General features: G+C 44.3%; 1 protein-coding gene across 7 annotated transcripts in view; it reads right to left on the bottom strand.

Annotated features, from left to right (window-relative positions):
- WBP1L (WW domain binding protein 1 like) overlaps positions 1 to 24,967 on the bottom strand; it is a 59,008-nt gene that overhangs the window by 32,402 nt on the left and 1,639 nt on the right. Inside the window, exons 1-4 of one of the 7 annotated variants that reach the window (XM_032607341.1) lie at positions 19,804 to 20,004; positions 19,383 to 19,603; positions 19,238 to 19,289; positions 13,757 to 13,818 (exon numbers count right to left, since the gene is read on the bottom strand). The exons of 2 other annotated variants lie outside the window; for them this stretch is intronic. In XM_032607341.1, coding sequence (XP_032463232.1) covers positions 13,757 to 13,771 — 15 coding nt within the window. In that variant the 5' untranslated portion in view covers positions 13,772 to 13,818; positions 19,238 to 19,289; positions 19,383 to 19,603; positions 19,804 to 20,004. Of the gene's footprint in view, positions 1 to 13,756; positions 13,819 to 15,116; positions 15,222 to 18,411; positions 19,213 to 19,237; positions 19,290 to 19,382; positions 19,604 to 19,803; positions 20,005 to 24,967 lie in introns of those variants that run through there. 4 more of the 7 variants (XM_032607338.1, XM_032607334.1, XM_032607335.1 and 1 more) reach the window with 4 other exon arrangements.

The raw sequence follows: 24,967 nt of genomic DNA, 5'->3' as shown, positions 1-24,967 counted from the left end.
CAGCAACTAGAACTTGCCATCAACTGGTCCTTCCACATACCTACAGTGCAACAACTGAGACCACCGGACTGTGGAAAGGACCACCTGCAAAAGCCTCCTTTCCACACTTCTGAACTGTACCACTCCATTCCTAATGTCACTCGCCCACCGCCACCTGCCTAACGTTCCATCACCTGCGTGCTTGTTCTACACCACCTGCCTGACTGTGAGGGCATGGATAGTTTCTATTGATACCTCTTTGTATCCACAACGTGCTTTGAGTAGAACAGGTGCTCAATACTTTTCAGATATAGATGTTAGTCATAAGAATCCTTCAGCATTATAAAATCAATACCTTCTGAATTAAACATGAAATAGAATTCATTCAAATCAGCAGACCAAGAACATTCTGTTGCAATCTTGTTCTCTGAAAATCAGTGATCCATCTGTTAGGTATACAGGATGGATTCCCTCTTAACCAGAAAACTCATTTTCTAATCTTGCCAGATAATGAAGGGATGGCATGCTCAACTGTGTGCTGTATCTAAAATCTGGCACATGGTGCCATAGCCCAAAAGTTCAGTAGCTGACTCTCTTCCAAACTTCAGCCCCATTAAGCACAAAAAGACTGTTCTCTAGACAACACTGTAGCTTCCAGGGGGCTGTCTTAACTGTCCCTTGACTGGAAGAACTAATACAGCCTTGAGGCCTCTCTGCCCTTCACAGACACTGAATTCATGCCACACTCATTATTAGCTTGAAGGTCCCTCATGCCTCCCTCTTTCTCAGTGTCACAGAGGACACCAATACTCGATGAACCAAGGTCTTTGTTTTGTCTCAGGCATACTTAATACCAAGACTCACAGATGAGTTTCCCTTCTCATCTGCAGGAGAAAACAAAAACAACACTCCCAACCTGATCTGTCTGGAATGCTCTTGCCCCAGCTCATATGTCTGGTAAACTCCTACTCATCCTTTGAGACTCAGATCAGATATCACCTTCTCAGGAAAGCCTTCCATGCCCACCCCCCTCCCCAAGCCTGATTTAGATGCTTTCCCACCCTCTGCTGTCCTAGTCCCTGGGGATCCTCTGTTCCGGGCTTTAGCACATTGTCATGTAATTATTTCCCAGCTACTAAAGTGCAGGTGGGGGTGGGGTTTGCTCAGAGTGGGGCCAGACACCGCCTGGGTCCGGGCCACCTGGGGAACACAACAGAAATGCAGATTCCTGGGCCCTGGGCCCACACCTACTGAATCTACATTTTAATAAGCCCCACTCCCAGGTGATTTTTATGCATTTTGAGAACTACTGCATTAGAGTATGAGCTCCTTGGAAGTAAGGATTGTGCTTTATTTATCCTTTGTGCCGGGTTCACATTCATTAAGTGCAGAGGCATTATTCAGTAGATGCTGCGTGCATGAGAATCTTCCACAGGGTAAAATGTAAAAGGGCACTCAGAGACAAATGTCTCATCTGGTACCTGGGCCACCTAGAAACAACCTTCCGAAAACATGCCCCAACTGGAACAAGGCATTAATCCAACTCCACTTTCACAGACACTGATGGGTAGTGAGAAAAACACCAGGCTTTGGAATTAAAAAACCTGGGTTTACAACAAACAAACAAACAAACAGAACTTCGATGACCATTTCCCTAGCTAGCTGAGCAACTCTGGACAAGTAGCTTACCTACTGTAAGCCTCGGGATGCACTTCTGTAGAAACAGAATCACACTACCACGTAAGGCAGGGGTGCTATGTGGATTAAGAGGGAAATAATATATGAAAGCACATATATATATTGTGTATGATAAAGACTAACAGCATATATGTTTTGTGCCATTTTCTTAAAAACAGAATTATCGCCAAGTAATCTTTAGAAGGCTGGCTTTTACATAGCTCCAATAAAAAACAGTTACACTGTCAGACACAGAAATGCTAGAAATATACAAAATTATGTTACCAAAAATACTCAGGGTTTTTATAGGCAAAGCTTGAATCACAGAAGCCTAAGGCAAAAAGGGCCTCAAGAGGTCCTCTAGTTCGGCCCTCTATCAGGAACCCGTTCAGAAACAAGAACAAAGATTCACCTGCTGTGGATCCTCCGAGATGCTCCCCACAACCAACCCAGTTCTTCACTCCACCTACCTCTGCATCCTTTCACTTAACTGAGCAGAGGTTACTGGACACGAGCAAGACTGATAGTAAATTACACTGGTACAGTAAGTAGTGGCCTCCCAAGTCTCAGTCAATGCACAATGACCAAATCCCAGGGCAAGAGCTCCGAGCTCCTGCCTACTATAACCTTCACCTCTGTAAAGGAACCAGTCCTCTAGCTTCTTGTTTCTTTACGTTTTTTGCTAAATGCCTATTCTCAGTCAGCCAAGGTGCTAGTGTTTTAAATATTCTTTTGTGAAATCTTCCCAATGACTCTTCCAGTAGGTTTTATTGTTTCCATTTCAAAGATGAGGTTCAGAGCAGTTAAGCAGCCTCTGAGACCCAGGTGGGGAGCCAGGATATAGACTTGGGTCTTTCTGGTTCCCCAGCCCTGCTCTTTCCACTGTATCAGGCAGTTTCCAGCCGCTATCCCCTGCCTGCTGACATAACATGGGATGCTTCATCCATCCTATTTCCAACGCTGCTCAAAATCCTTGCCAGGGCTTACTCTGCCCATGGGTTAAAAGGACAGTCTTTCTTGAGGGGCAGAGGAGGTGCTCAAAAAGGGCCCCCAACGCTCTGCCTATCGGCGGCATCAAAGGAACTCTGAAGATTAACAAGAGCAGTAATGGAACGTGCGGAGCTTTTCAGAAAAGCTTACTTTTAAAAGAATTTCAGGCAATCCAAGGGAGACTAGCACTTTTCTAAGAGTGAGGTTAAACCAGCAGTCCCTAGCAGTGACTTTCTTTGCTAAGGCTTCTGGTTTGATCACATCTGTGGCTTTTCCTCCCCCAGGAACAGGCAGTAGAGGGTGTGTGTCTGTCCCCACCCCCTCTTACAGCCGCCACTGGTTACAGTTACACATTCCGAAACAGACGTGCCTCTCAGACCAAAGAGGGGGCAGGGGTGGCCAGCTCTCAGAAGCCCTGGAACAAATAGTTGGCAACAGCTGTGTTCTCAGAAGACCGCAGTTGGTCGCTCGCTACTGTTTTCTCATTCCACACCAGGTTATCGGCTATAATTCAGTGCCCCTACTTCAAACAGCCGCGCACAAAGCAATCGAGTTTCTGCCACAGGGGTCTGCTGGCTTTGAAAAATCGGTCAGGAAGGCCAAAATGTGATCAGTGCCACCCCCACCCCTCTGAGGCATTCAGGCTGTCCCTCAGTCACACAGTCCTGACCACACACTGAGGAGGAGAAAGCCTCCGGGCGCGCTACCCTGTAAAAGAAGGCCCCGACCCCAACTCAGAATCTCTTCAGAACCAGGGAACTGTGAAGAAATCTCTGCTAACTAGCCAAATCAAAATGGAGAAGGAATAAAAGGGGTTTTGATCAAGAATCCCGCTCTGCCTCTCCCCCTCCCCAGCCTCACTCAACTGTTTCCTCCCTAAGGCTCTGGTAACGGTTTTATGGTGCTAAAGGAAAATCAGAACGGAGGGCCCCAGAGAGACCTCGGTGAGGTAAGGGGTTAAGACACGGTGGCTCTGGGAATAAGGAGCAACTAGCAGGCAGGAAAGGAAGACTGGAAAATTCTGTGGGAGCTGGCCTGTTTTAACTGCAAGACATTTTCTAAAAGGTTCCCTCCGCCCAAAGCAGCAGGATGATAAACTCCCACCCTTCTTCCCTTCCCGAACCCGATCCACGGACCACCCGTTCCATTACCTGTCTAAGACCCAAAAGGAAAGGCATCCTGCAAGAGCATCGTCCACACTAACGTTGGGAAAAAAGGGCTTTTTAAAAGTTAAGGTCTTGGAATGAGCATTTTCCCTGGTGGGCCTGGTACTCAGCAGTCCCGGTTAACCGGCCTTCCTTAGCAAAGAAGAGAAAGTAAACAGACTCCTGGGACCAAGCAGGCACTCTGCCTCCTGCTCTCCTCACTGCTTCCCCCCACCGGCCTCCCACCCCCCCGCCTGGCTCCGACCCACCCCCACTTTCTCGTGACATATCTCAGACGCAGCAAAGCTGAAGCTGTCTGCCAAGGGGGAAATGACATCAGTTCAGGCACGGCAGAAAAAACTCCAGACAGCTGCTGCTGTGGAATACTGAGAAGGATGTGCTGCAAACCTATGAAGGCCTGCCCTGGACCCACCTAGGGTTGGAGCCCACAGCAGGAGGAGGATGGGGGGCTGCTGCCCGCTGCCCGCTCCCATCGGCTCTGAGCAGGCTGGGCTGTACATAAATCAAGGCTCTAAGGCTGAACAGAGCTACACTTCTCTGAATAATGACTGGATTCTAATAGCTCCCAAGGTCTTGTTTCTCCTCCTTGGGAAAGAAAAGGAGGCCAGGGGCTGTCAGTTTCACAGAAACTTTTCCTCCCCCCACCCCTGCCAGAGCTGGTGCTCAATAAAAGTGCACTCTGGCCTGCTTGTTTCAACTTTCTCTAGGGATGGATGCAATTCACAGAGACAGGTTGGAGAGGCACCCCTCCCCCAGCGAAGGCAGGACCTGCTACCTTGGGCGCTGACCTCTCAAGCCCTCGCTTTGACAGGAGAGTTTATATTTCATAAACAAACTGTGTGTATAGGTGCCAACATCTTTCCTCACTTGTCTTACAAAAGGTACAACAAGTCCCACGGCTGCCTCCAAGTTGCCAGTGAAGCAGATCATCTATATTTAAACCAACTCTTGCTTCTGAAAAGTTCACCACCTTAGGTTTGTCAGGCTTTCTTCTCTAAGCTCAGTTTATGGAGAAAACGGCTCTCTGTAAGGTTGGCGGCCTCATCTGACTTCTCCCAGTCAGTGGTATAAGCCAACTCTCGTCTGGCCACTGTTCCCTCAACAGCAGGTCACAGGCGCTCCCTCCAGTCCTGAATCCTCCACCAAGGACAACACTAGCTAAGGTCCGTGTTTGGATGTGGACTTGCAGAAATGACTCTCAAGGAGAACAATCTTCAGAGGAACTTTATGAACCCAAAGTTACTTTCTAATAATTATATTTCTGTCTCTCAAAGCAAGTATATCTCCTTTCTTTTTACCTTCTGCAACAATTTTCTTTCAGTGATACTTATCAAAGGCCCCCATGGGACTGGCACTGTGCTGAGCAGACCCAGGTAAGTCAGAAATGATTCTTGCAAATTAGTATCTTTCACCTCCACCTAGGACAATAAATTAGCAGTACATAACACTTACAGCAAGGTGAGTTGCCAAAAGTACTTAGTGAATCCAGCCAGACACAAAATGTGCTTGCTGCAGGTCTACTGACGGTCAAGGTCACATCGACTTTCCTGACAAGGAAATGAATGAGCCAAGCCAGCTGGGCCATTTCCTGGAGGCTCACAGAAAAATGACTCACAGTCTCATTGCTTTGCAGAAGGGAAGAGGGGTGAAGTGGCTTCTGCTGCTGCAGGTGTTTGGGGACTAGGGAGCCATTCTTCAGCAAATATGTATTCTCAAGACACGGTCATCCAGTCTATCCTATGCCTTGCTGCTACCCTCACATACAGGCCGAACTGCCAGACAGGCAGGCCTGGACATCGAGGCACAAGAAAGAAGAGGCTGCTTCCAACGCCCTCCTTTCATTTCCTCAGTTCCCTGGCAACCGCCGACCATCCCAAAACACATGCAGCATTATTAATTTTGACAATCAAACTGGAGGAAGGGGCATCCTCAGCCCCTCCTGGGCAACTCTGGTCTGAACCTACCTAACAAGAGAGAGTTAGGTGACACCTGCAGCTCTACAGAAAGAGTACATGGCATAAGTGTACTTACTCATTCATTCATTCCACACCTATTGAATGCCCACAGCGTGCCAGGGCACTGGTCTAGGTGCTGGAGGTACTGCCATGAGCAAAACAGTCAAGAACCCTTGCTCTAATGGGCAAAGGAAATATTCCACACTTCCAAATAATATTTATCAGCAGTCATGTCTGAATAAGTGGAACTGCAACAAAATTATTAGAAATCCAAAAATAATCTTGTGAAAGTTCAAGCTAAATTATCAAAATTGCAACATAGGCTGCCCAATTTCCTCCCAACCTAATGAATCATCCTTTTATGGATGCTACTCAAGACAGTGTTTCTAATCAGCATCTGCCTACTTTTATCTTCTTATAAGATTGTAAGTTCCTTGTGCAAGGCAGCATTAAACCCAAAACATTACACGGAGCACAACATCACGTACTCTAACAAAGTGATCACTGAGAATGGCTTCTTTCTCACTGATCTATTTTTCCTTGCCCCTAGTCCCTGACCAACCCTCACTGAGCGCTAAGATTTGGGGGATGAGGAGAAAAAGAAGCTGAATTGGCAAATGCAGGCATTCCCAGGAAGGCGAGTTCACTTTTCTCCATGCTCTACGAATATTATAACCCAGGGACACAGCAGTCAATTTGGGGATTTAAGAGGCAAGAGGATAATCAGCAATTTCTGCTAGTCTGAGAAAAAAGGGTTCTTTTATGTAAGTGATCCAGGTTCATACATGGTGGACCAAAGCTAAGTCAAATCCTTCTTCAAACCATTTTGGTCATCTGCCTGACAATGCAGAATTTAATTCAATGCTGAATTCACCAATTTTAAAAAAAAAAAAAAAAAAGGAAGAGTCACACTAAACTGGGATGGAGCAGGATCATGTTGTCAAAATGTTGCAATTTAATCCCACTACTGGGCATATACCCAGAGAAAACCATAATTCAAAAAAGACACATGCACACCAATGTTCACTGCAGCACTATTTACAATAGCCAGGACATGGAAGCAACCTAAATGTCCATCGACAGATGAATGGATAAAGAAGATGTGGTACATATATACAATGGAATATTCCTCAGCCATAAAAAGGAACAAAATTGGGTCATTTGTAGACATGTGGATGGGCCTAGAGACTGTCATACAGAGTGAAGTAAGTCAGAAAGAGAAAAACAAATATCGTATATTAACGCATATATGTGGAATCTAGAAAAATGGAACAGATAAACCGGCTTGCAAGGCAGAAATACAGACACAAATGTAGAGAACAAACGTATGGACACCAAGGGGGATGAACTGGGGGGGGGAACTGGGAGATTGGGATTGACATGTATACACTAATATGTACAAAATAGATAATAAGAACCTGCTGTATAAAAAAATAAAATAAAATTCAAAAAAAAAAAAGTTTCAGTTTAACATGTTTATGGCCCCAAGCAATGTCTGAGACATCCTTCCACTGACCCAGAGCTCTCTTTCCCAGTTCAGAGAACTCACAAAGATAGTAATGCTGGAAATCCTTTGGATTAACTTATTATTTAAGAAGACAGTGTTCGGGGCTTCCCTGGTGGCGCAGTGGTTAAGAATCCTCCTGCCAATGCAGGGCACACAGGTTCGAGCCCTGGTCTGGGAAGATCCCACATGCGGCAGAGCAACTAAGCCCACGAGCCACAACTACTGAGCCTGAGCTCTAGAGCTACAACTAAGCCCACGAGCCACAACTACTGAAGCCCGCGCACTTAGAGCCTGTGCTCCACAACAAGAGAAGCCACCACAATGAGAAGCCCGTGCACCGCAACGAAGAGTAGCCCCCACTCACCGCGACTAGAGAAAGCCCACGCACAGCAAAAAAGACCCAACGCAGCCAAAAATAAATAAATTAATACCAAAAAAAAAAAAAAAAAGAAGACATACTGCAAAGCATATATGTTCACGGCTAGTAGAATTCATTCCTTCACTGTACTTCATTTAAGAATCTTTTGGCAACGTTTTCTAAGCAGCCTATGCATTTATAATCTTTAAATTCTGGGAAGGAGGCGGGGAGAGACAGTTATTTGTTTATTACTGACAATAAGCCAGCCTCTGTGCTAGGACTTCATTTAACCAACATCTCACTTAATGTGACAACAATCCCATGATGTAGGTATTATTATCTTTATTGTTCAGTTGCAGAAACTGAAGCATATGGTGACCTTGCCCAAGGAAGAGCAGAGGAAGTAGGCAGAGGAAGAGCAAGGATTTGAATGAAGTCTCTGGCTCCAAAGACTCTTTCTCTTACAATAATACAGGAGTCATGATATTAAACCAGAAGTTACCAATAAGGCAAAAACCAGAATTGAGGGTCAGTTGAACGCTGAGCAGACATGCATGTCCCTGGTCTGTGCTCCGGAATCCTGTCTGTAAGACTGTCACTTATACCGGATCTGACAGTGGTGTTCCCAAGGGTGGAGTCAGGGCGCTGGGGCCCCAGGACTCCCATTCTGACCCACTTTGGGGCTGAGCTCTGTGAAGTAAATGACTGGGGAAGTCCTGAAGTTCTCATATGTTCCCAACACACAATGGGTCCCCACACAAGGAGCAAGCTGGCATGGAAGGTCTTCCATGCCTTGGATCTCAACTAACCTGGTGAAGTGCTTGTCATCTGGCCAGTGGAGGCTAAAGGAGACTAGGGTTGAGGGCCCCCGAGTTTTTCATTTCGCAATCAAGGAATCTGAAGAAAGAGGGTTTTGTCAGAACAGGACAACAACTGCCAGGCTTCTAGGGCAGGAGATAATCTCCAGACCTAAAGCCTTTTTATTTCCAGGAGTTTTGAGTAGAGGCTGCTAGGCCGACACAGAACATCTAAGATAAAAATAAAAGACCTTTCTTATCTTTCGCGGGTTGTGCACAAGCACATTTAATTGCCCTAGAGTTCTGACTCAAAAAACACAGAAATGAATAGTAACCCAAACCCCAAACCAATGGGAGCGCCACAATCAAAGTCAAACCAAGATATTGTCACGTCATGAATGCCAGGCTTGGCATCAATAAAAGGATCCTGAAGTAATTATTTTGGGGAATGCCATAGGAAGAATTCCAAGCCCAGAACAAAGATTTGCAGAACCTTGCCAAGTAGAAATGTTAAGGACTGCTCAGCTGCCAGAAACCAAGAACACTAGATTATCTGTATCCTGGGGCTGGACAAAGGCAGACATGTAGCAAGCCTGCCGAGGCAAGAAAACACACCTCTCCTGGGCTCCGAGCAGGACAAGGAGTTCTACAAGTCACAGGGCTTGTTTCTTCTACAAGGCATCCATGAAAACCTGTGGATGCTCTCCTGCTATTGTACTGAGTCTTCCCAGAAGTTGTCTGGGCAAACAGCCCTCAATTGCAATCACTTGCTAAACATCAAATGATACATTTCAGAGAGGGAGGATCTTAACCTACGCTGATATCTCATATTTTACAGATGAAAAACATGAGCTTCAGTGATGTTAGGTAATCATTCAAGGACACACAGCTAGTAAGCAGTGGAGCCAGCATTACAACCAGGTCTGTGTGGCTCCAGAATGGCTTGAACACGCATGGAGACAGTATTTTGATATTATACCCGTCACTTCCCCCTCTTCTGTGACATGATAGTCACAGTCGCATCCAGCCACCCAGGATATACCATGGAGATGAGAAGGATGCAACACTAGATGAACTGGTCTGGCCCTGGAGGACTGATTTATTCAATTACACAGTTAGAGAGAAAAGACAGCAGACACAGAGACAAACGCAGGCACCCTACAACAAATGGGAGGGGAGGAGTAGAGGCAGTAAATGCACGAAGGGCTTGAAGAAGGGAAGCTATTGAGGGATAAAATGGCCAAAGAAAGTTTTACCAAGAGATGGCTAACTAAAAATCATGTAGGGTTTGCAGGGAGAAGGTGAACACATTAAGCAGGGCCAAGCATGACTGAAAGCATGGAAACAAGGGCACACGGGGCATCTGAGAAAGGCAGACGATGGGCAAAGATCAGCTGGAGGTACAATGCATACATGTGTGTATTTACTGAGTACCTGTAACCAGCATACCTTTTCTTTCTGATGACTACTACTAAAATATGATAAATCTTGAAGTTGACTTTGTGGGGGGGATGTGGGAGGTGGAGAGAAGACATCCATGGCAATGGTACAGCCTTAGCCTTTTAAAAAGAGAGAAAAATCCTGGTGGTGCAGTGGTTAAGAATCCGCCTGCCAATGCAGGGAACACGGGTTCGAGCCCTGGTCCGGAAGACCTCACATGCCGCTGAACAACTAAGCCCGTGTGCCACAACTACTAAGCCTGCGCTCTGGAGCCCGCGAGCCACAACTAGGTGCCCACGCACCGCACCTACTGAAGCTCACGTGCCTAGAGCCCGTGCTCCACAACAAGAGAAGCCACCACAGTGAGAAGCCCTCGCACTGCAGCAAAGAGTAGCCCCCGCTCGCTGCAACTAGAGAAAGCCCGTGCGCAGCAATGAAGACCCAACACAGCAAAAAATAAATAAAATAAAATATATAGAGAGAAATAGCTCATAAACAATCACAACAAATAAACTTTAAAAAAACTTTTTAAAATAAAAAGAGAGAAAAATCAAAGTAGCGGAAGCTGAAACCAGTTTACAACAGCTTCCTAAGGCTTCTGCCTCTTGCTTCTCTGCCCCCTAACAAGAAAATCCTTTACTGCTGACAATCAATCACCCCACTGATATTTATCACCTTCGTGGATAAACATTTACTGTCCTCTCTGGAGAGTCCAGGGGTCTCCGAAACTCACCACTGACAGGGGGCTGTCACTGATGGTTAGTGTGCTGTTGCTGGATCAGCAACTTCAGCTTTATCAAGTACAACAGCAGCCTTGTTTGTTTTTATACCAAAATGCTAGGTTCATTTTTCCTGCCCTGAAAACAGTTCACCAAACCGTCAAGTAGCCAAGAATTACATGAAAATCAGCAAGCTACAACTCAGGGCTGTCCCCAGAAATATTTCATGTCTCCTCACAAACTGCTCTCTAAACCAAAGATCGGAATAAGAAAAAAGGCGGGGGGGACCTAGGTCACACCAACTACATGATATACTCTCACATGTAACTTGGAAAGAGAACTCCATTTAGGAAAATTAGTCTTCAAGGTCCCCACTAAATCTGATTTCATCTTTCACTTATATTTAAATTTAGGGCAGGGTAGAGAGAGACTCCACTTTTGGTGCAATGGTGGTAGGCCCAAGGAAAGGGCTAACATCATGGTCATTTTATTAAAGGTACCTCAACTCTAAGTCCCTGGAAGCAGCTCCGGGCCCCCTGGATGCAAAGCCATAAGAGCAAGTGTGCACACTCTCCAGCGAGAGATCATCTTGGTTGTGATTTTATAGGAAAATCCACTCTTTTTTTTTTAACATCTTTATTGGAGTATAATTGCTTTACAATGGTGTGTTAGTTTCTGCTTTATAACAAAGTGAATCAGATATACATATACATATATCCCCGTATCTCCTTCCTCTTGCGTCTCCCTCCCACCCTCCCTATCCCACCCCTCTAAGTGGTCACAAAACACGGAGCTGATCTCCCTGTGCTATGCGGCTGCTTCCCACTAGCTATCTATTTTACATTTGGTAGTACCACTCCCTTTTTCACGTACTCATAAATTCAGCAAAGTTATTTATTCTCAGGCCTATCTCCTCTTCTATAGTATAAGCAACTTAAGGGCAAGATGGGTAACTTTCATTTCTGTGTCCCTCACAATACCAAGTAATGCCTCACACAAAGCAGGCTCTCAAGAAAAACTGGTTACATGGATGAAGAGAATTGATGACTAAAGAGAAGATGGTAAAAATGAAGCTAATACACCTAAATCCCCAAACATTTGGGCAGGTGACTTTTTCTGGTCACAGAAACCTGAAAAACAGCTAAGAGATAAGGAGTGCACCTGGATGGTACTCTGAGCTCAGGAGGCTTGATGAAGGGATTGCGAAACCCTCTGGCTATCTAATTTCTCAGCTGAGGAATTTAAAGCACTTAAGCCATCTCAAAAGCAAAACTGCCTTCCTCAAGGCAGAGCTGGGACGTGATCTAACGCCCCCGTGACAGTTTTTCCTTTATGGAGAATGGGGTGAAGCGGCTTCTGGTTTTGCCTCCCCTTCACCAGAAACTCCATTAGCAACACCTGGAAGTCGCCTTTTTTGCTTAAAGGATTGTGAAACTTAATAAGCCCCTAGTTGGGGGCTTCCCTGGTGGCACAGAGGTTGAGAGTCCGCCTGCCGATGCAGGAGACACGGGTTCGTGCCCCGGTCCGGGAAGATCCCACATGCCTCGGAGCGGCTGGGGCCCTGAGTCATGGCCGCTGAGCCTGCGTGTCCGGAGCCTGTGCTCCGCAACGGGAGAGGCCACAACAGTGAGAGGCCCGCGTACCACAAAAAAAAAAAAAAAAAAAAAAGGCCTAGTTGGAAACACAGCTCCTGGCACTAGGCCTTCCCTCAGTTCCTAGATCTTATGTATATCAAATACTACCTCCTCCTTACTTAGGCTGTTTGGTAACCAAATCTACTCCAGGTCTAAGATTTCATGGTCAAAAATACCAGCGGAAAACTTTATGAAAACGTATCCCTCCCATAAGCTGTAGGGAGTGGGGAAACTTCTGGAACATGCACGTCCACACCCCAAGTAAAATGATGACTGAAGGTGGTGAAACTGGAGAGGGAATCACACCAGATGCAGGGACGCTGGACCTTCCGTCACATTACACCCAACCACGGGCCACACCTGAACCCTGGATTCCCAGGCCGCAGAGAGTGAGGCAACACAGGCTGACAGCAGTTTCAAAAACACCTTGACCCGGAGTCCAAATCGTGAAGAAAGCACTACAGCAACGCAGAAGTGGGCAGGAAGACCCTACTCTATAAGTAGAAAACTTAGGGGGAAAACGCTGGAAGGGCCTTTGAGAAAGCATCCCCATCACAGCAAGAAGTCAGCACAAGTCACTGTCCCTCCCTGAAAAGAAGTAGCAGGTGCCAATATCTTATATTTTATATCCAACATTCCAAAGTCCTTCACTTTTCTCAAGATGCACGTTCTTGGCAAGATGTGCTCAGTACTATTGAGAATTACATTTTTTTTTTTCGGCCACACCATGCAGCTTGTGGGATCTTAGTTCCCCGACCAGGGATTGAACCCAGGCCCTCGAAAGTAGGAGCACAGGGTCCTAACCACTGGACCACCAGGGAATTCCCAGTGTTATAGAAAAGGTGGCACTAACCAATGAGAGACACAATAAAGCATCACCCTTACAGAGATCTCAGGTTTATAAACTACTTTCATATCCCTTTTCATTGTTCCTTATATCAGCTGGTGATAGGGCCAGGCAATTACCATCCCCACTTGCCGGGCAGTACACTGGTCTGGAGTGTGAGTTGACCTAGGACTAGACCTAGGGTTTCTGACTGAAGAGGCAGAGGTCTTCCCATGGAACTCCAGTAATTGACTGCCTAGGGGCAGATTTTCCTTTAAGCTAGACTCTGTCAGGGCTCTGGCACTCTACCATGCTACCACCTATTCTCATGACCCTGGGCCAATTACTTCACCTCTCTGAGCCTTCATTACTTTTATCAGCATCACCCAGAAACCGCTCCGAGGCAGCCATTTCTGCGATAAGAGGCTCACATGGTTAAAGAAGTTTACCGACCCTCTTGGAGATTCACGATGCATGTGTTTTACGGTTAAGCCTCTGAAGGGTCCCACAATTAAGAAGCCTGTTCAACCCTAAATCTCCTACATTTCAAACAGCACGGCCTCTCTTACCAAACATCTGTTCATAGCATCATTATCTCTGCGGTGTCTTTCTTTGCCTCCAAATTCTATGTTCCACCTCTCCCTCAGCAGCATTGCTCATTAGCCGTGAGACACCCCCCCACCCCCACCCCCGCCGCCAATACTGTACCTTGAGGGTGGGCATGGTCAGCCAGACACGGGATGGGGACACCCAGCCTAGGCCCTGGAGAGCTGAAAGAGAAGATACGCAAACAGGGTCTCCTCATTTTCCTAGGTTTCTCTGAACATTTTGTGCAATCTCAGATAAGAACAGGATTTTTCCAAAAATTCTCCCTACACTAGAAATTGAGGGCAAAAGTCATAAGTTAATCTTTCACTTTATATACTGGGAAGAGGTTGGAAATGGATATGTGTCCAAAAAAAAAGTTTTGAGAGGGAAAAAGGGGGGAGCGGGCTGATATGATTAAAACTTCACCACTAGACCTGTTCAAGTAAAAAAGAAAAAGCTGTGGTTGGAAGAGCACTTTTGATACTCACAGGATTGAAGCGTGTCACTGGGGAGTAACTTTTTTAAAGTAGTGTGACACAGGGTTAATTACTCACGAAAACTGAAGAACTATCATAATTAGCTGAATTTTCTAATAGCATTTTTACCCCTGGATCCAAATTAAATTCTCACACACAAGATCCTCTCCTGTAACATTAAGGAATTATTGTCAATTTTTTAGGGTGTGATACGGGAGGGTGGTTATGTTCGGGAACATAGTCCTTTTATCTTTTAGAGATTCAAACAGAACTATTTATGGTTGAGAAGATATGAAGTCTGAAATCTGCTTCAAAATAATTTCACTGGGGATAAATGGAAGTGAAAGTGGACACAGTATAGATAAGACAAGACTGGTCAAGACACTAAATCTCTGAGGTTGGGAGATGGGTACATGCTGGTTCATTATACCATTCTCTTTTTTTTGTAAATGTTTAAAATACTCCATAATAAAAAAAAATTAAAGGATTCTATTCTAAATAATGTCCATTTTTGACCCTAAATAATATTAAGTTTTACAGAGCCCTTAAAACAAATAGAGAACACCAAAAGCTCAAGCAACAAAAGAAAAACACAGATAAACTGGAATTCATCAAAATTAAAAACAGTTGTACTTCAAAGGACACCATCAAGAAAGTGAAAAAAAGACAGATTGGGAGGAAATATTTGCAAATCATTTATCTGATAAGGGATTCATATACGTCTCTTAACTGTGAGACTCTTCAGAGGCTTAACTGTAAAGCATATGCGTCATGAATCTCCACGAGAAACGGTAGACTTCTGTGACCACGAGGGTCTCTTCCTCTTACAGCAGAAATGGCTGCCTCGGAGCCGTCTCTGGGAGATGTTGATAGAAGTAATGAAGGCTCAGAGAGGTAAAGTAATTGGTCCAGGCTCATGAGAAGAGATGTTAGCATGGCTAGGTCTAGAGTGCCAGAGCTCTGACAAAGTCTAAAGGAAAACCTCCCCTTGGACAGTCACTCACTGGGATTCCGTGGGAAGACCACTGTTCTGTCAGTCAGATAAGGGCCTTTAAAACAAACAAAGGATTGAATAGGCATTTCTCCAAAGAATATATACAAATGGCCAATAAGAACACAAAAAGGGGACTCCCCTGGCAGTCCAGTGGTTAAGACTCTGAGCTTCCAATGCAGGGTGCAGGGGTTCAATCCCTGGTCGGGGAACTAAGATCCTACATGCTGCATGGCGTGGCCAATAAAACCAAGAAACAAACCAAAAAAAAAAAAAAAAAACCACCAAAAAACAAACACAAAAAGATGTTCAACATTACTAGTTATTAGGGAAATACAAATCAAAACCACAGTGGGATACTACTTCACACCCACTAGGATGGTTATGATTTTAAAAAAGACAGTATTGACGAGGATGTGGAGAAACTGAAACCCTCATACATCGCTAGCGGAGATATATAATGGTGCAGCCACTATGGAAAACAGTCTGGCAGTTCCTCAAAAGTTAAACATAGAGTGACGATATGACCCAGCAATTCTACTTCTAAGCGTATACTCATGAAAATGAAAACATATGTCCACTCAAAAACTGTATATTCATGTTCAAAGCAGCATTATTCACAATAGCCCCAAAGTGGAAAAAGCCCAAATATCCATCTATTGAGGACTAAATGTGTTACAACCAAACAGAGGAATATTAATTGGCCATAAAAAGGAATGACATAGTGATACATGTTACAACATGGATAAACCTTGAAAATACTATGCTAAGTGAAAGAAGGCACTCACAAAATAGCACATGGTATATGATTCCATTTACATGAAATGTCCATAATGGACAAATAGAGACAGAAAGCAGATTATTGGTTGCCAGCGACTTGGGGGATGGGGCAGGAAGAGGGGGAATGACTGCTGATACAGCATTTCTTTTGGGGGTGATGAAAACGTTCTGAAATTACCTAGTGGTGAGGTGGTCCAAACTTGTGAATACACTAGAACCCACTAAATTGTATACTCTAAAAGAGTGAATTTTATGGTATGTGAATTATATCTCAATAAAGCTGTATTACAAAAAAGAAAAAAAAAGCCTCAGAAACCATCCTCACCTCAGAACAGAAGTACCAGATGGAGGTTGGGGACAGGTGTCAAGAAGCCCGAGGGAGTCCCTCAGCTCGGTACAGTCCACTGTGTGCTGAGAGCAGACAGATCTGCGTGTGGCAGCACTGTGGTCTGAATGAACGACTAACCACAACCCCCTACTCTTTTCTTCACTCAAGAGGCTGCAGTGGTGCGTGTATCAGAAAAATAGCATATATCCTAACTTACCTGCTCTAAGAATAAATGATTTCTTTCATACCTTATTATTAGAAAATAGTTGTTGAAAAAACACCTCTCATCTGATCACCAAGGCTGATGACATGGAAAGTGATTCACGTGCATTTTGGACAAGGAGTGAACCAAAATATATTCTTAAATTCCTCCACTGAAAACAAACCTTGGGTCAGTAAGGGAAGAGGGAAGTCTTAAAGTTCCCCAGAGCTAAAATAATTAATAACAACAACAACAACAACAAAGGCTAACATTTGCCAAGTAATTACTATGTGGCAGGCACTGCTCTAAGTGCTTTACAAGTATTAATTCAGTTAACCCTCACAATAACCCTACAGGCTAGGTGCTATTAACCCATTTTACAGATGAGGATACTGAGTTAACTAACTAGTCCAAGGTTATATGGAGGCAGTCTGGCTCCAGAGTCTGCCCTCTCAGCAATGCCACTTCCAGGCGTCTCTTCTGGGATGGCCACCACGGAGGGGTGGTAGTTCGGGCATGAAATTAGACTTGTGTACCACACAGCAATTGGCCAACAGCTCCAGGCCACCTGCTTGACATCTTCCAGGGACCACAAACCACTTCCTTCAGCACATGGGCAGGCATTTCTACCCTCCTCTGGCTAGAGGCTCACTGCCCTTGTGTGAATCCTACTCCACAGCAAAGGGAGCAACCAGTGTGCAGACAGGGAGACTGGAAGCTAAGCCAATTAGAGACCTATAGGCTTTTGAGAAAGTAAACTGAAATGTTCCCCAGGTGCCCGTGTTAAGAGTCAGAAGGCACATCTTCAAGGATAAACAGAGGGTGCAGGTGAAGAAATGATGTTCACACGTGTGTGGGGAAGTGAGCCCTTGCATGCGCTACTGATGGGCATGTGAACTGATAAAGCCGTTTTGGGGAGCAACTTGGCACTATTGGCCCCAAATTCCAAATGTACATACCCTATAATCCCATAGTCCCCAGTTCCACTTCTAGGAACCTAGCAAACTGCAGAAAGAAATAAGTGTAACAATGTTCACTGCAGCACAGCTTGAAATGGCAAAATACACTGGACACAACGTACGTTCCTTTATGGAGGGGTAGTCAAATAAACCATGGTCTAAAGCAATTACAGGCATTAAAACAAAATCAGAGGCGTATATGCGATATGAAAAGACGTCTACAATATATTAAGGTTTTAAAAAAGGTGCATGTTGTTAAAGTACTACATATAAATTATCCCATTTTTACTTTAAAAACAAGTAAAAGAAAATACAGAACCCTACCCATACCAACAACTTTATGTATTTTATGTGTGTGGACGTAAGTTTATACATAGGAGTTATATTACTATATCTATAAATTTGCAGCATAAGCAGAAAAACCAAAAATACACAACAAACCACAAACTTTCACTTTTTCCTCTAAGTATTTTTGTATTTCTCTATTATTTACCATTGTTATGAGCGTGTGTTATTTTTGTGTAATTAAAAACTGATGTGAAAAGGTAAAAGGTACCTCAAAGCCCAAAGAAAGGCAGCAATCGGGTCTAAGAAAGGGATTGGAGAGACAGCCAGATTGGTCCTTATGAGAAATCAGGCCGGTGCAGGTGTTCCACTCCCAGCTCCCACCCCCAGCAACAGCAGCAAGGGGATTTGCATAATTAAAGACAAGGGACTCAAGAAAAAAAGAAAGAAGTACACAGGATGAACTTCTCACACTGTTCGACTCTATATTCAAGTCCCAAAGAGCTACCGTGCTCCAACATCCCAGTGTAGAAAGCCAAATATTAACTTTCTCTCCCAAATAAACCACAAAAGTGTAAATCTGATCAATAAACTAAGCTATGGTGTTTTTCATTGTGTCTGTGTTTGGTTGGGTTTTGATACGATTGGAGTGAAACTGTCAGGTGGAATTTTAGATGAGGAAGATTAATTTTTAAACGGCGAACAAAAAGCAGTATGTACAATTTTGAAAAATATGATTATTTTCTCCACGCACCGCATTTTCTCCATGCACTGCGTGTGTCTCTGATCTGCAAGAATGTGTAACAAAACAGTGTTACAATGTAAGATCCGTCTTGCTCCATATTTAAAAATCAAAACAGAAATGTTTTGATAACTTCACTCTAGGATCCACCTTTCCAAACCACAAATATTCTTGTAACGTCTTACATTCACTCTCATCTCTTCCAAAACAAGTTTAAATTCTTTAAAACACCTAAGATGGTGAATCAAAACTGAGCCGTGGCTCTACGAGGGTGATGACGGCACCAGGAACAGAAGATATACAGCTCATCTGCTTTCCCACAGAAAAAAGTATGGAAAGATGAAAACCAAAAGTAAATAAATCCAGCTATGGGAATGTAGCTGAGTAAGCGAAAGTATCCCCCAAACCCCAAAAACCCCATCCAGGCAAGACTGACAAGTCTGAGAGGATGACCTATTTTAATTCCCACACTGGGAAAGCCCGGAATTGTATCAACAAGCTGCAGAATTCAATAGAATGAGACTTGTTTCCCTTTTCTTTACCTCCCATGTTGCAATGTTCTGGATTTATTTGTATTTCTTTGTTTGTGGTTTCCACATTTGCATGTGGGTTTCTGGCCAGACTTTGCTCCACCTAGTGGAACTTCAAAGGATGGGCCAAAAGGGAGGTGCCCACTGGCAGACCTCAGCCTGTTGTATGCAGCTGAGTGGACAGGTCACCAAGACCCGCTGTCGCCGTTCCCTGTCACTCAGTGGCTGCTCTGTCTGTGCGGTTATAGTGGGGTCGGTGGCCCCAGCAGGGCCCACAGTTGGGGTGGTAGGGCAAGGAATGAACCCACCTGGTCATTGCTCCACCTGGTCCTGATGGTCCCTCAAACGTCAGTCCAGCAACTTAAGGCAAGAAAGAAAGAGGCCCTCAGGTGTACGGATGGCCAGGCATTCAAAAGGCTGTTGGAATTCTGAATCCAAAGCCATCTAACTTACCCACAGCACCCACAGAGTAGCCAGCTTGTGCCCAGCACCCACAGATGAGGGGCATCCTGGACCTGGAAGAGAGGGCTCTCCTCCAGACACAGCTCTGGTAAGGTCCAGGACCGTCAGCTTCCCTCGTGGCGACCTGGGAACATCTAACGGTTTCTGCAGGCTGAGCGTGCGTGAGAACAAACTAACATTCGCGAGGCCGAAAATGAGAGGAGAGCCAAGATCTGGAATGAGGAAAGGAAAAAGTTCTGAGAACATGACTCAGTTCAGATTGGTGGTGGGACCATGGAGGACACAGAAAAGAAAGTGACTGGCCCTCAGGCTTTCACTGGGATGAAGACAAACGTTCTTAAAGTGAAACCACAAAGGCAGACCAAAGTGAGAGGAAAGAAGGTTTAAGATGGGGTGACTTAGGGAGGCTCACCTGCTTACTGAACCACAGACTAAAAAAATGTGCTTTTGTCAAAACAGTTGATGTTGGCTGACGATGATGAGCTGACTGGTAACACATGTCAACAAATCTGAGCAACATCAGGATTCAGGACACTAAAGCTTTAAACTGTCCCACCTGAAATTTGTCATCAGAGGTTATTTCACACACATCTTTTCATAGGAAGGCTGACCTCAAATCCCACGACACTGGTCAGGAGCTGGTAAGGGGATATAGCAGGTACCACACAAGGGTTTCTCCACCTTGGCGCTACTGACATTTTGGGGAGGACAATTCTTTGTTGTGGGGGACTACCCTGAGAACATTTAGCAGCACCCCTGGCCTTCATACAACGGATGCCAGTAGTGCTCCTGAGTTACGACAATCAAAAATGTTTCTAGACACTGACAAATGTCCTCAGGCAGGGGCAAAATTGTCTCCAATTGAGAACCACTATTCTACATAGGTTCACCATGAAGAGTTACCTACATAGGTAAAAGATCACAGGGACAAACCTAAACTCAGATATAGAACAGCATCAAGGAAGTCACTTCCAAACTCCCCAAATCTCAGTTTCTGAACCTAGTTTGAGAGTTGACACTAACTTACCAACCACAATGCACTCTTGAGGATCACCAATAAGAATAGCAGTGGTTAAGTATTATTATATTTAATAACCATGAAGTATATTCCAAAAGCTTTACATATATATCTTTTCAGGTCCCAACAAACCTATAAAGTACGTGCTACTTTTATTTATTTATTTATTTATTTAGGTTGCGTTGGGTCTTCATTGCTGCGTTCAGGCTTTCTCTAGTTGCGGTGAGTGGGGGCTACTCTTTGTTGTGGCGCATCAGGCTTCTCTAGGCGGTAGCTTCTCTTGCTGCGGAGCATGGGTTCTAGGTGTGCAGGCTTCAGTATTTGTGGCATGTGGGCTCTGTAGTTGTGGCTCGTGGGCTCTAGAGCACTGGCTCAGTAGTTGTGGTGCACGGGCTCAGTTGCTCCGTGGCATGTGGGATCTTCCCAGACCAGGGCTCGAACCCATGTCCCCTGCATTGGCAGGAGGATTCTTAACCACTGCGCCACCAGGGAAGTCCCTAAAGTATGTGCTATTATTATTCCCATTTTATAGATGAGGAAACTGAGGCACAAAGAGGTTAAAGTAACTTGCTCAAGGATAGTAAGTAGAAGAATCAAGTTTGGAACTCAGGTAATCTGCCCCCAGAGCCCATGACCTCACCACTACATTAGACTATATTCCACCTCCACACTGGAAAACTGTTAGATCTACATTGTCTAACAGGTAGTCAGTAGTCACATGTAGCTATTTACTTTAAATTAAAAACTGAATATCATACCACTTTGGAAAACAGTCTGGCAGTTCCTGAAAAGGTTACACATAGAGTTATCATATGACCCAGCAATTCCACCATTAGGTATATATCTAAGAGAAATGAAAACATACATGTGTACACAAAAACTTGTACACACATGTCCACAGCAGCATTATTCACAATAGCCCAAAAGGGAACACAGCTCAAATGTCCATCAACTGATGAATGGATAAATAAAATGTGGTACATTCATGCAACTGAATATTAACCGGCCATAAAAAGGAATGAAATACTGATACATGCGATGATACACAAATACATCAACATGGAAGAATCTTGAAAACATTATGCTAAGTGAAAGAAGCCAGTTACAAAGGACCACATGGTGTATGATTCCATTTATACAGAATGTCCAGAATGGGCAAATCCAAAGAGACAGAAAGTAGATTAGTGATTGTAGGGGCTGGGGGAGGAGGGGGTGTAATGGGGAAGGGCTGCTAATGGCTATGGGGTTTCTTTGTGGGGTGATGAAAATGTTCTAAAATCAGATAGTGGTGATGGTCACACAACCCTCTGACTCACTAAAAAAACATTTTCTGTACACTTTAAGAGGATGAATCTTTTGGCATGTGAATTATAACTCAATAAAGGTGATACAAAAAATTAAATGCCATTAAAAATTCAGTTCCGGGACTTCCCTGGTGATCCAGTGGTTAAGAATCAGCCTTCCAATACAGGGGACGTGGGTTCAATCCCTGGTCGGAGAACTAAGATCCCACATGCCAAGGGGCTACTACTGAGCCCACACACCACAACTAGAGAGAAGCCCACGTGCAGCAAGGAAGAGCCCAGCACCGCAACAAACAATCCTGCATGTTGCAATAAGACCTGACGCAGCCAAAAATTAATTAATTAATTAATTAATTAATTAAATATTCGGTTCCTTAGTTATCCTAGCCACATTTCAAGGACTCAATAGCCACATGTGGCTACGTGGCTACAAAATGGACAGTATATATAGATGATTTCCAACATCACAGAAAGTTCTACTGCCAGCAGAATTTCGACAAATGGATAAAAGCCCTCCTTATCGTCTAATTGCAGCTCACCTTTCAAGTCTCAAGCTATTCTCACAGTCCTCTGCACACCCACAGGCAAAGCTTCCACCACAGACTATGTGCCACTTCTAAAAGCTCCATTTTCACTCTTTCATGCCAGAATAAACTTTCCCCCTTCCTAGTCCACAGACATCCTACCTATCCTTATCAACCTTGAAAGCCCTGTCCAAATGCCTCTCCCTCTATGAAACCTTCCCTAAATCCCCACCTTCCCCCAGCCCTAGCCGTTGTTCCCACCATCCTTTGCTTGCACTTCCTTTACAGCGCTGATCCCTCCAGATTACATATCAGTGGATATTATCTGTCTTTCCCACAGGATTATTAGCTCCTTGAGGACAGGGATTCTGCTACTTGTTTGAGGGTTCCCAGTGTCTAGAATAATAATAGCCTGCTGCAAAGAATGAACATTTTGGTAAACGTCTGTTGGATTCTACTCAAAGGATTTACAGCAACTCATGGTGTTAACTTTAGACAATTGCTCACTTTGGTGTATAAAACAGACTAAGAAAGTGAAAGAAAGAGGGTAAGAATTTGAAAGTCTCATATCCCACTATTCTACAAGGAATGAGGGTGGTCACACTGAAATGCCATATTTAGGAAAGAAGAGTGTAGCAGGGCTTCTGGACTGAAAACTGGGGCAATGGAGGTGAGTAAAGGTGGGGCGGAAGGGGTATACTATTGGAGGGTGTGGGGGGAAGAAAATATATCATGAACCAGGGCCCCCTTCCAACTCAAAGTTTTAAGCATGGAAGAGGAAGGGCAAGGACTGCATCTCTACAGATTTGTGCCCAGCCCATCGGCTGGATCACTTTATTGGAAAAGACATTTCTCCTAAAACTTTACTTTAAATACTACAGTCAGATTTTTCTGGTTGAATCTAACCAACAAGAGAAAGAAAGAAACTCCGCATATCCCATCATAATTTAACTGGAAGAGACAAATGCCAAGGCCTTACTGTTTGGAGACTCTATTGCTTTTTTATTCTCTATGGATTCAAGGAATCACATCTGAGTTGCAATGACCTATAGGAGAATTAAGTCTAAGTTCCTAATCACAGAATGGAGTTAAACTGATGAAATTATTTGGGCCAGGATGGCAAGAAATGACCGTTCCAGTGCAGAGCTGGAACCAGGGAAAGCAAGCTGCCTAATATCATATATTTGATATTAAATGCATGTGTAAAAAAAAGATTGTATCATGAAAAAGAATATATGTACATACATACATATATATATAAAACTGAATCACTTTGCTGTACACCAGAAATTAACACATTGTAAATTAACTATACTTTAATTAAAAAAAAAAAAAAGACTGGGCTTCCCTGGTGGCGCAGTGGTTGAGAGTCCGCCTGCTGATGCAGGGGACACGGGTTCGTGCCCCGGTCCGGGAAGATCCCACATGCCGCGGAGCGGACGGGTCCGTGAGCCATGGCCGCTGAGCCTGCGCATCCGGAGCCTGTGCTCCGCAACGGGAGAGGCCACAACAGTGAGGCCCGTGTACGACAAAAAAAAAAAAAAAAAAAAAAAAGACTGTACTTGATAGACACATTTCAAGGGAAAAAAATGCAGTGAGGTACCCATACAATTTTCAATACAGATGGAGTACAGAGTCCTCCTCAATTTGGAGCTAGCTAGAAGCCACTTGTTGAAATACGGACAGTGAGTACCTGAAGTACATCCTAAGCCAAAATGGTCTCTAAATTCTTGTTTCTTCTGCAAGCCAAAAATCAACAAAAACAAAAAACTAAATTGACTAAATTGTGGTGGATTCAGAGTTAATAATTATAGAGTAACTTCCATTCCAAAGGTTAAAATTCAAAACAGAATTCTCACTATAGATACTGAGAACTCGGCTAGAGAAAGAGACAGGCTATGAGATGGGGTTAGGAGTGTTAGGGGGAAGGGGGTTAGAAGGAGAGAGCCTACTCATTTTAAAAACTTTCCCTTCTCTGCAGGAACTGTAACCACATAATAGCTGCTGGCCAGTGCTAGCATCCATTCAAATGGAACAAAGTACAAAAGCCACCCTGTCCCCCAAGTAAGTATCGGAAGTGCCAGAGAAATGATAACAAAACGGTCTGTGATCCACAAGCTGCAATTAGGGCATGACACTGAAGATCCCCGCCCAAACCTTCTCTCCACGTCCCAGGCTTCCATGACCTGGGAAGGAACCTCCACTTTCCATCCTTCTTCCTGCTAAAGAAATGGATCTGGTTCCCACCAGATGCCAACCACTGCTCTCCAATGGGGAGATGTAGTCCACAGGCCCAGGGCACCCACCTCAAAAGGCTCCAAAGCCTGCACCGTTCCTAAATCAACCCCCTAGCAATGTTAATTACTGGTCATTGGAAACAGCCTTTAAAGATACTTAAAGAAAGGTGCAGGTGCAAAGGAAAAGCAACAGTTTGTTCTATATTTTATTCTCTCAACATCTATATCTTAGCTTTGTAACTTTTCTAATAAAGGAAATTTATTTCTCTTGCCACTTCATGATTTTAACTGAGAAAACAAAGAACCTCAACAAAGCCTAAAACAGAAGAGCCCCAGCCCTAGAAAAAGGAATGTACTGGGACAGAAAATGAGCTCTATTCCTTTCACATGTTATTTCCAATAAACATAAATATATTCTTTGGGAAAAGCAGATGATACGTCCACAGATAAATGAATAAACAAATTATGGAACACAACGGAGTATTATTCAGCC

Source organism: Phocoena sinus, chromosome 16, assembly GCF_008692025.1.
Source record: "Phocoena sinus isolate mPhoSin1 chromosome 16, mPhoSin1.pri, whole genome shotgun sequence".
Lineage (NCBI taxonomy): Eukaryota > Metazoa > Chordata > Mammalia > Artiodactyla > Phocoenidae > Phocoena > Phocoena sinus.
The sequence above is the reverse complement of the archived record's forward strand: the minus strand, read 5'-3'. Positions and strand labels throughout refer to the sequence as shown.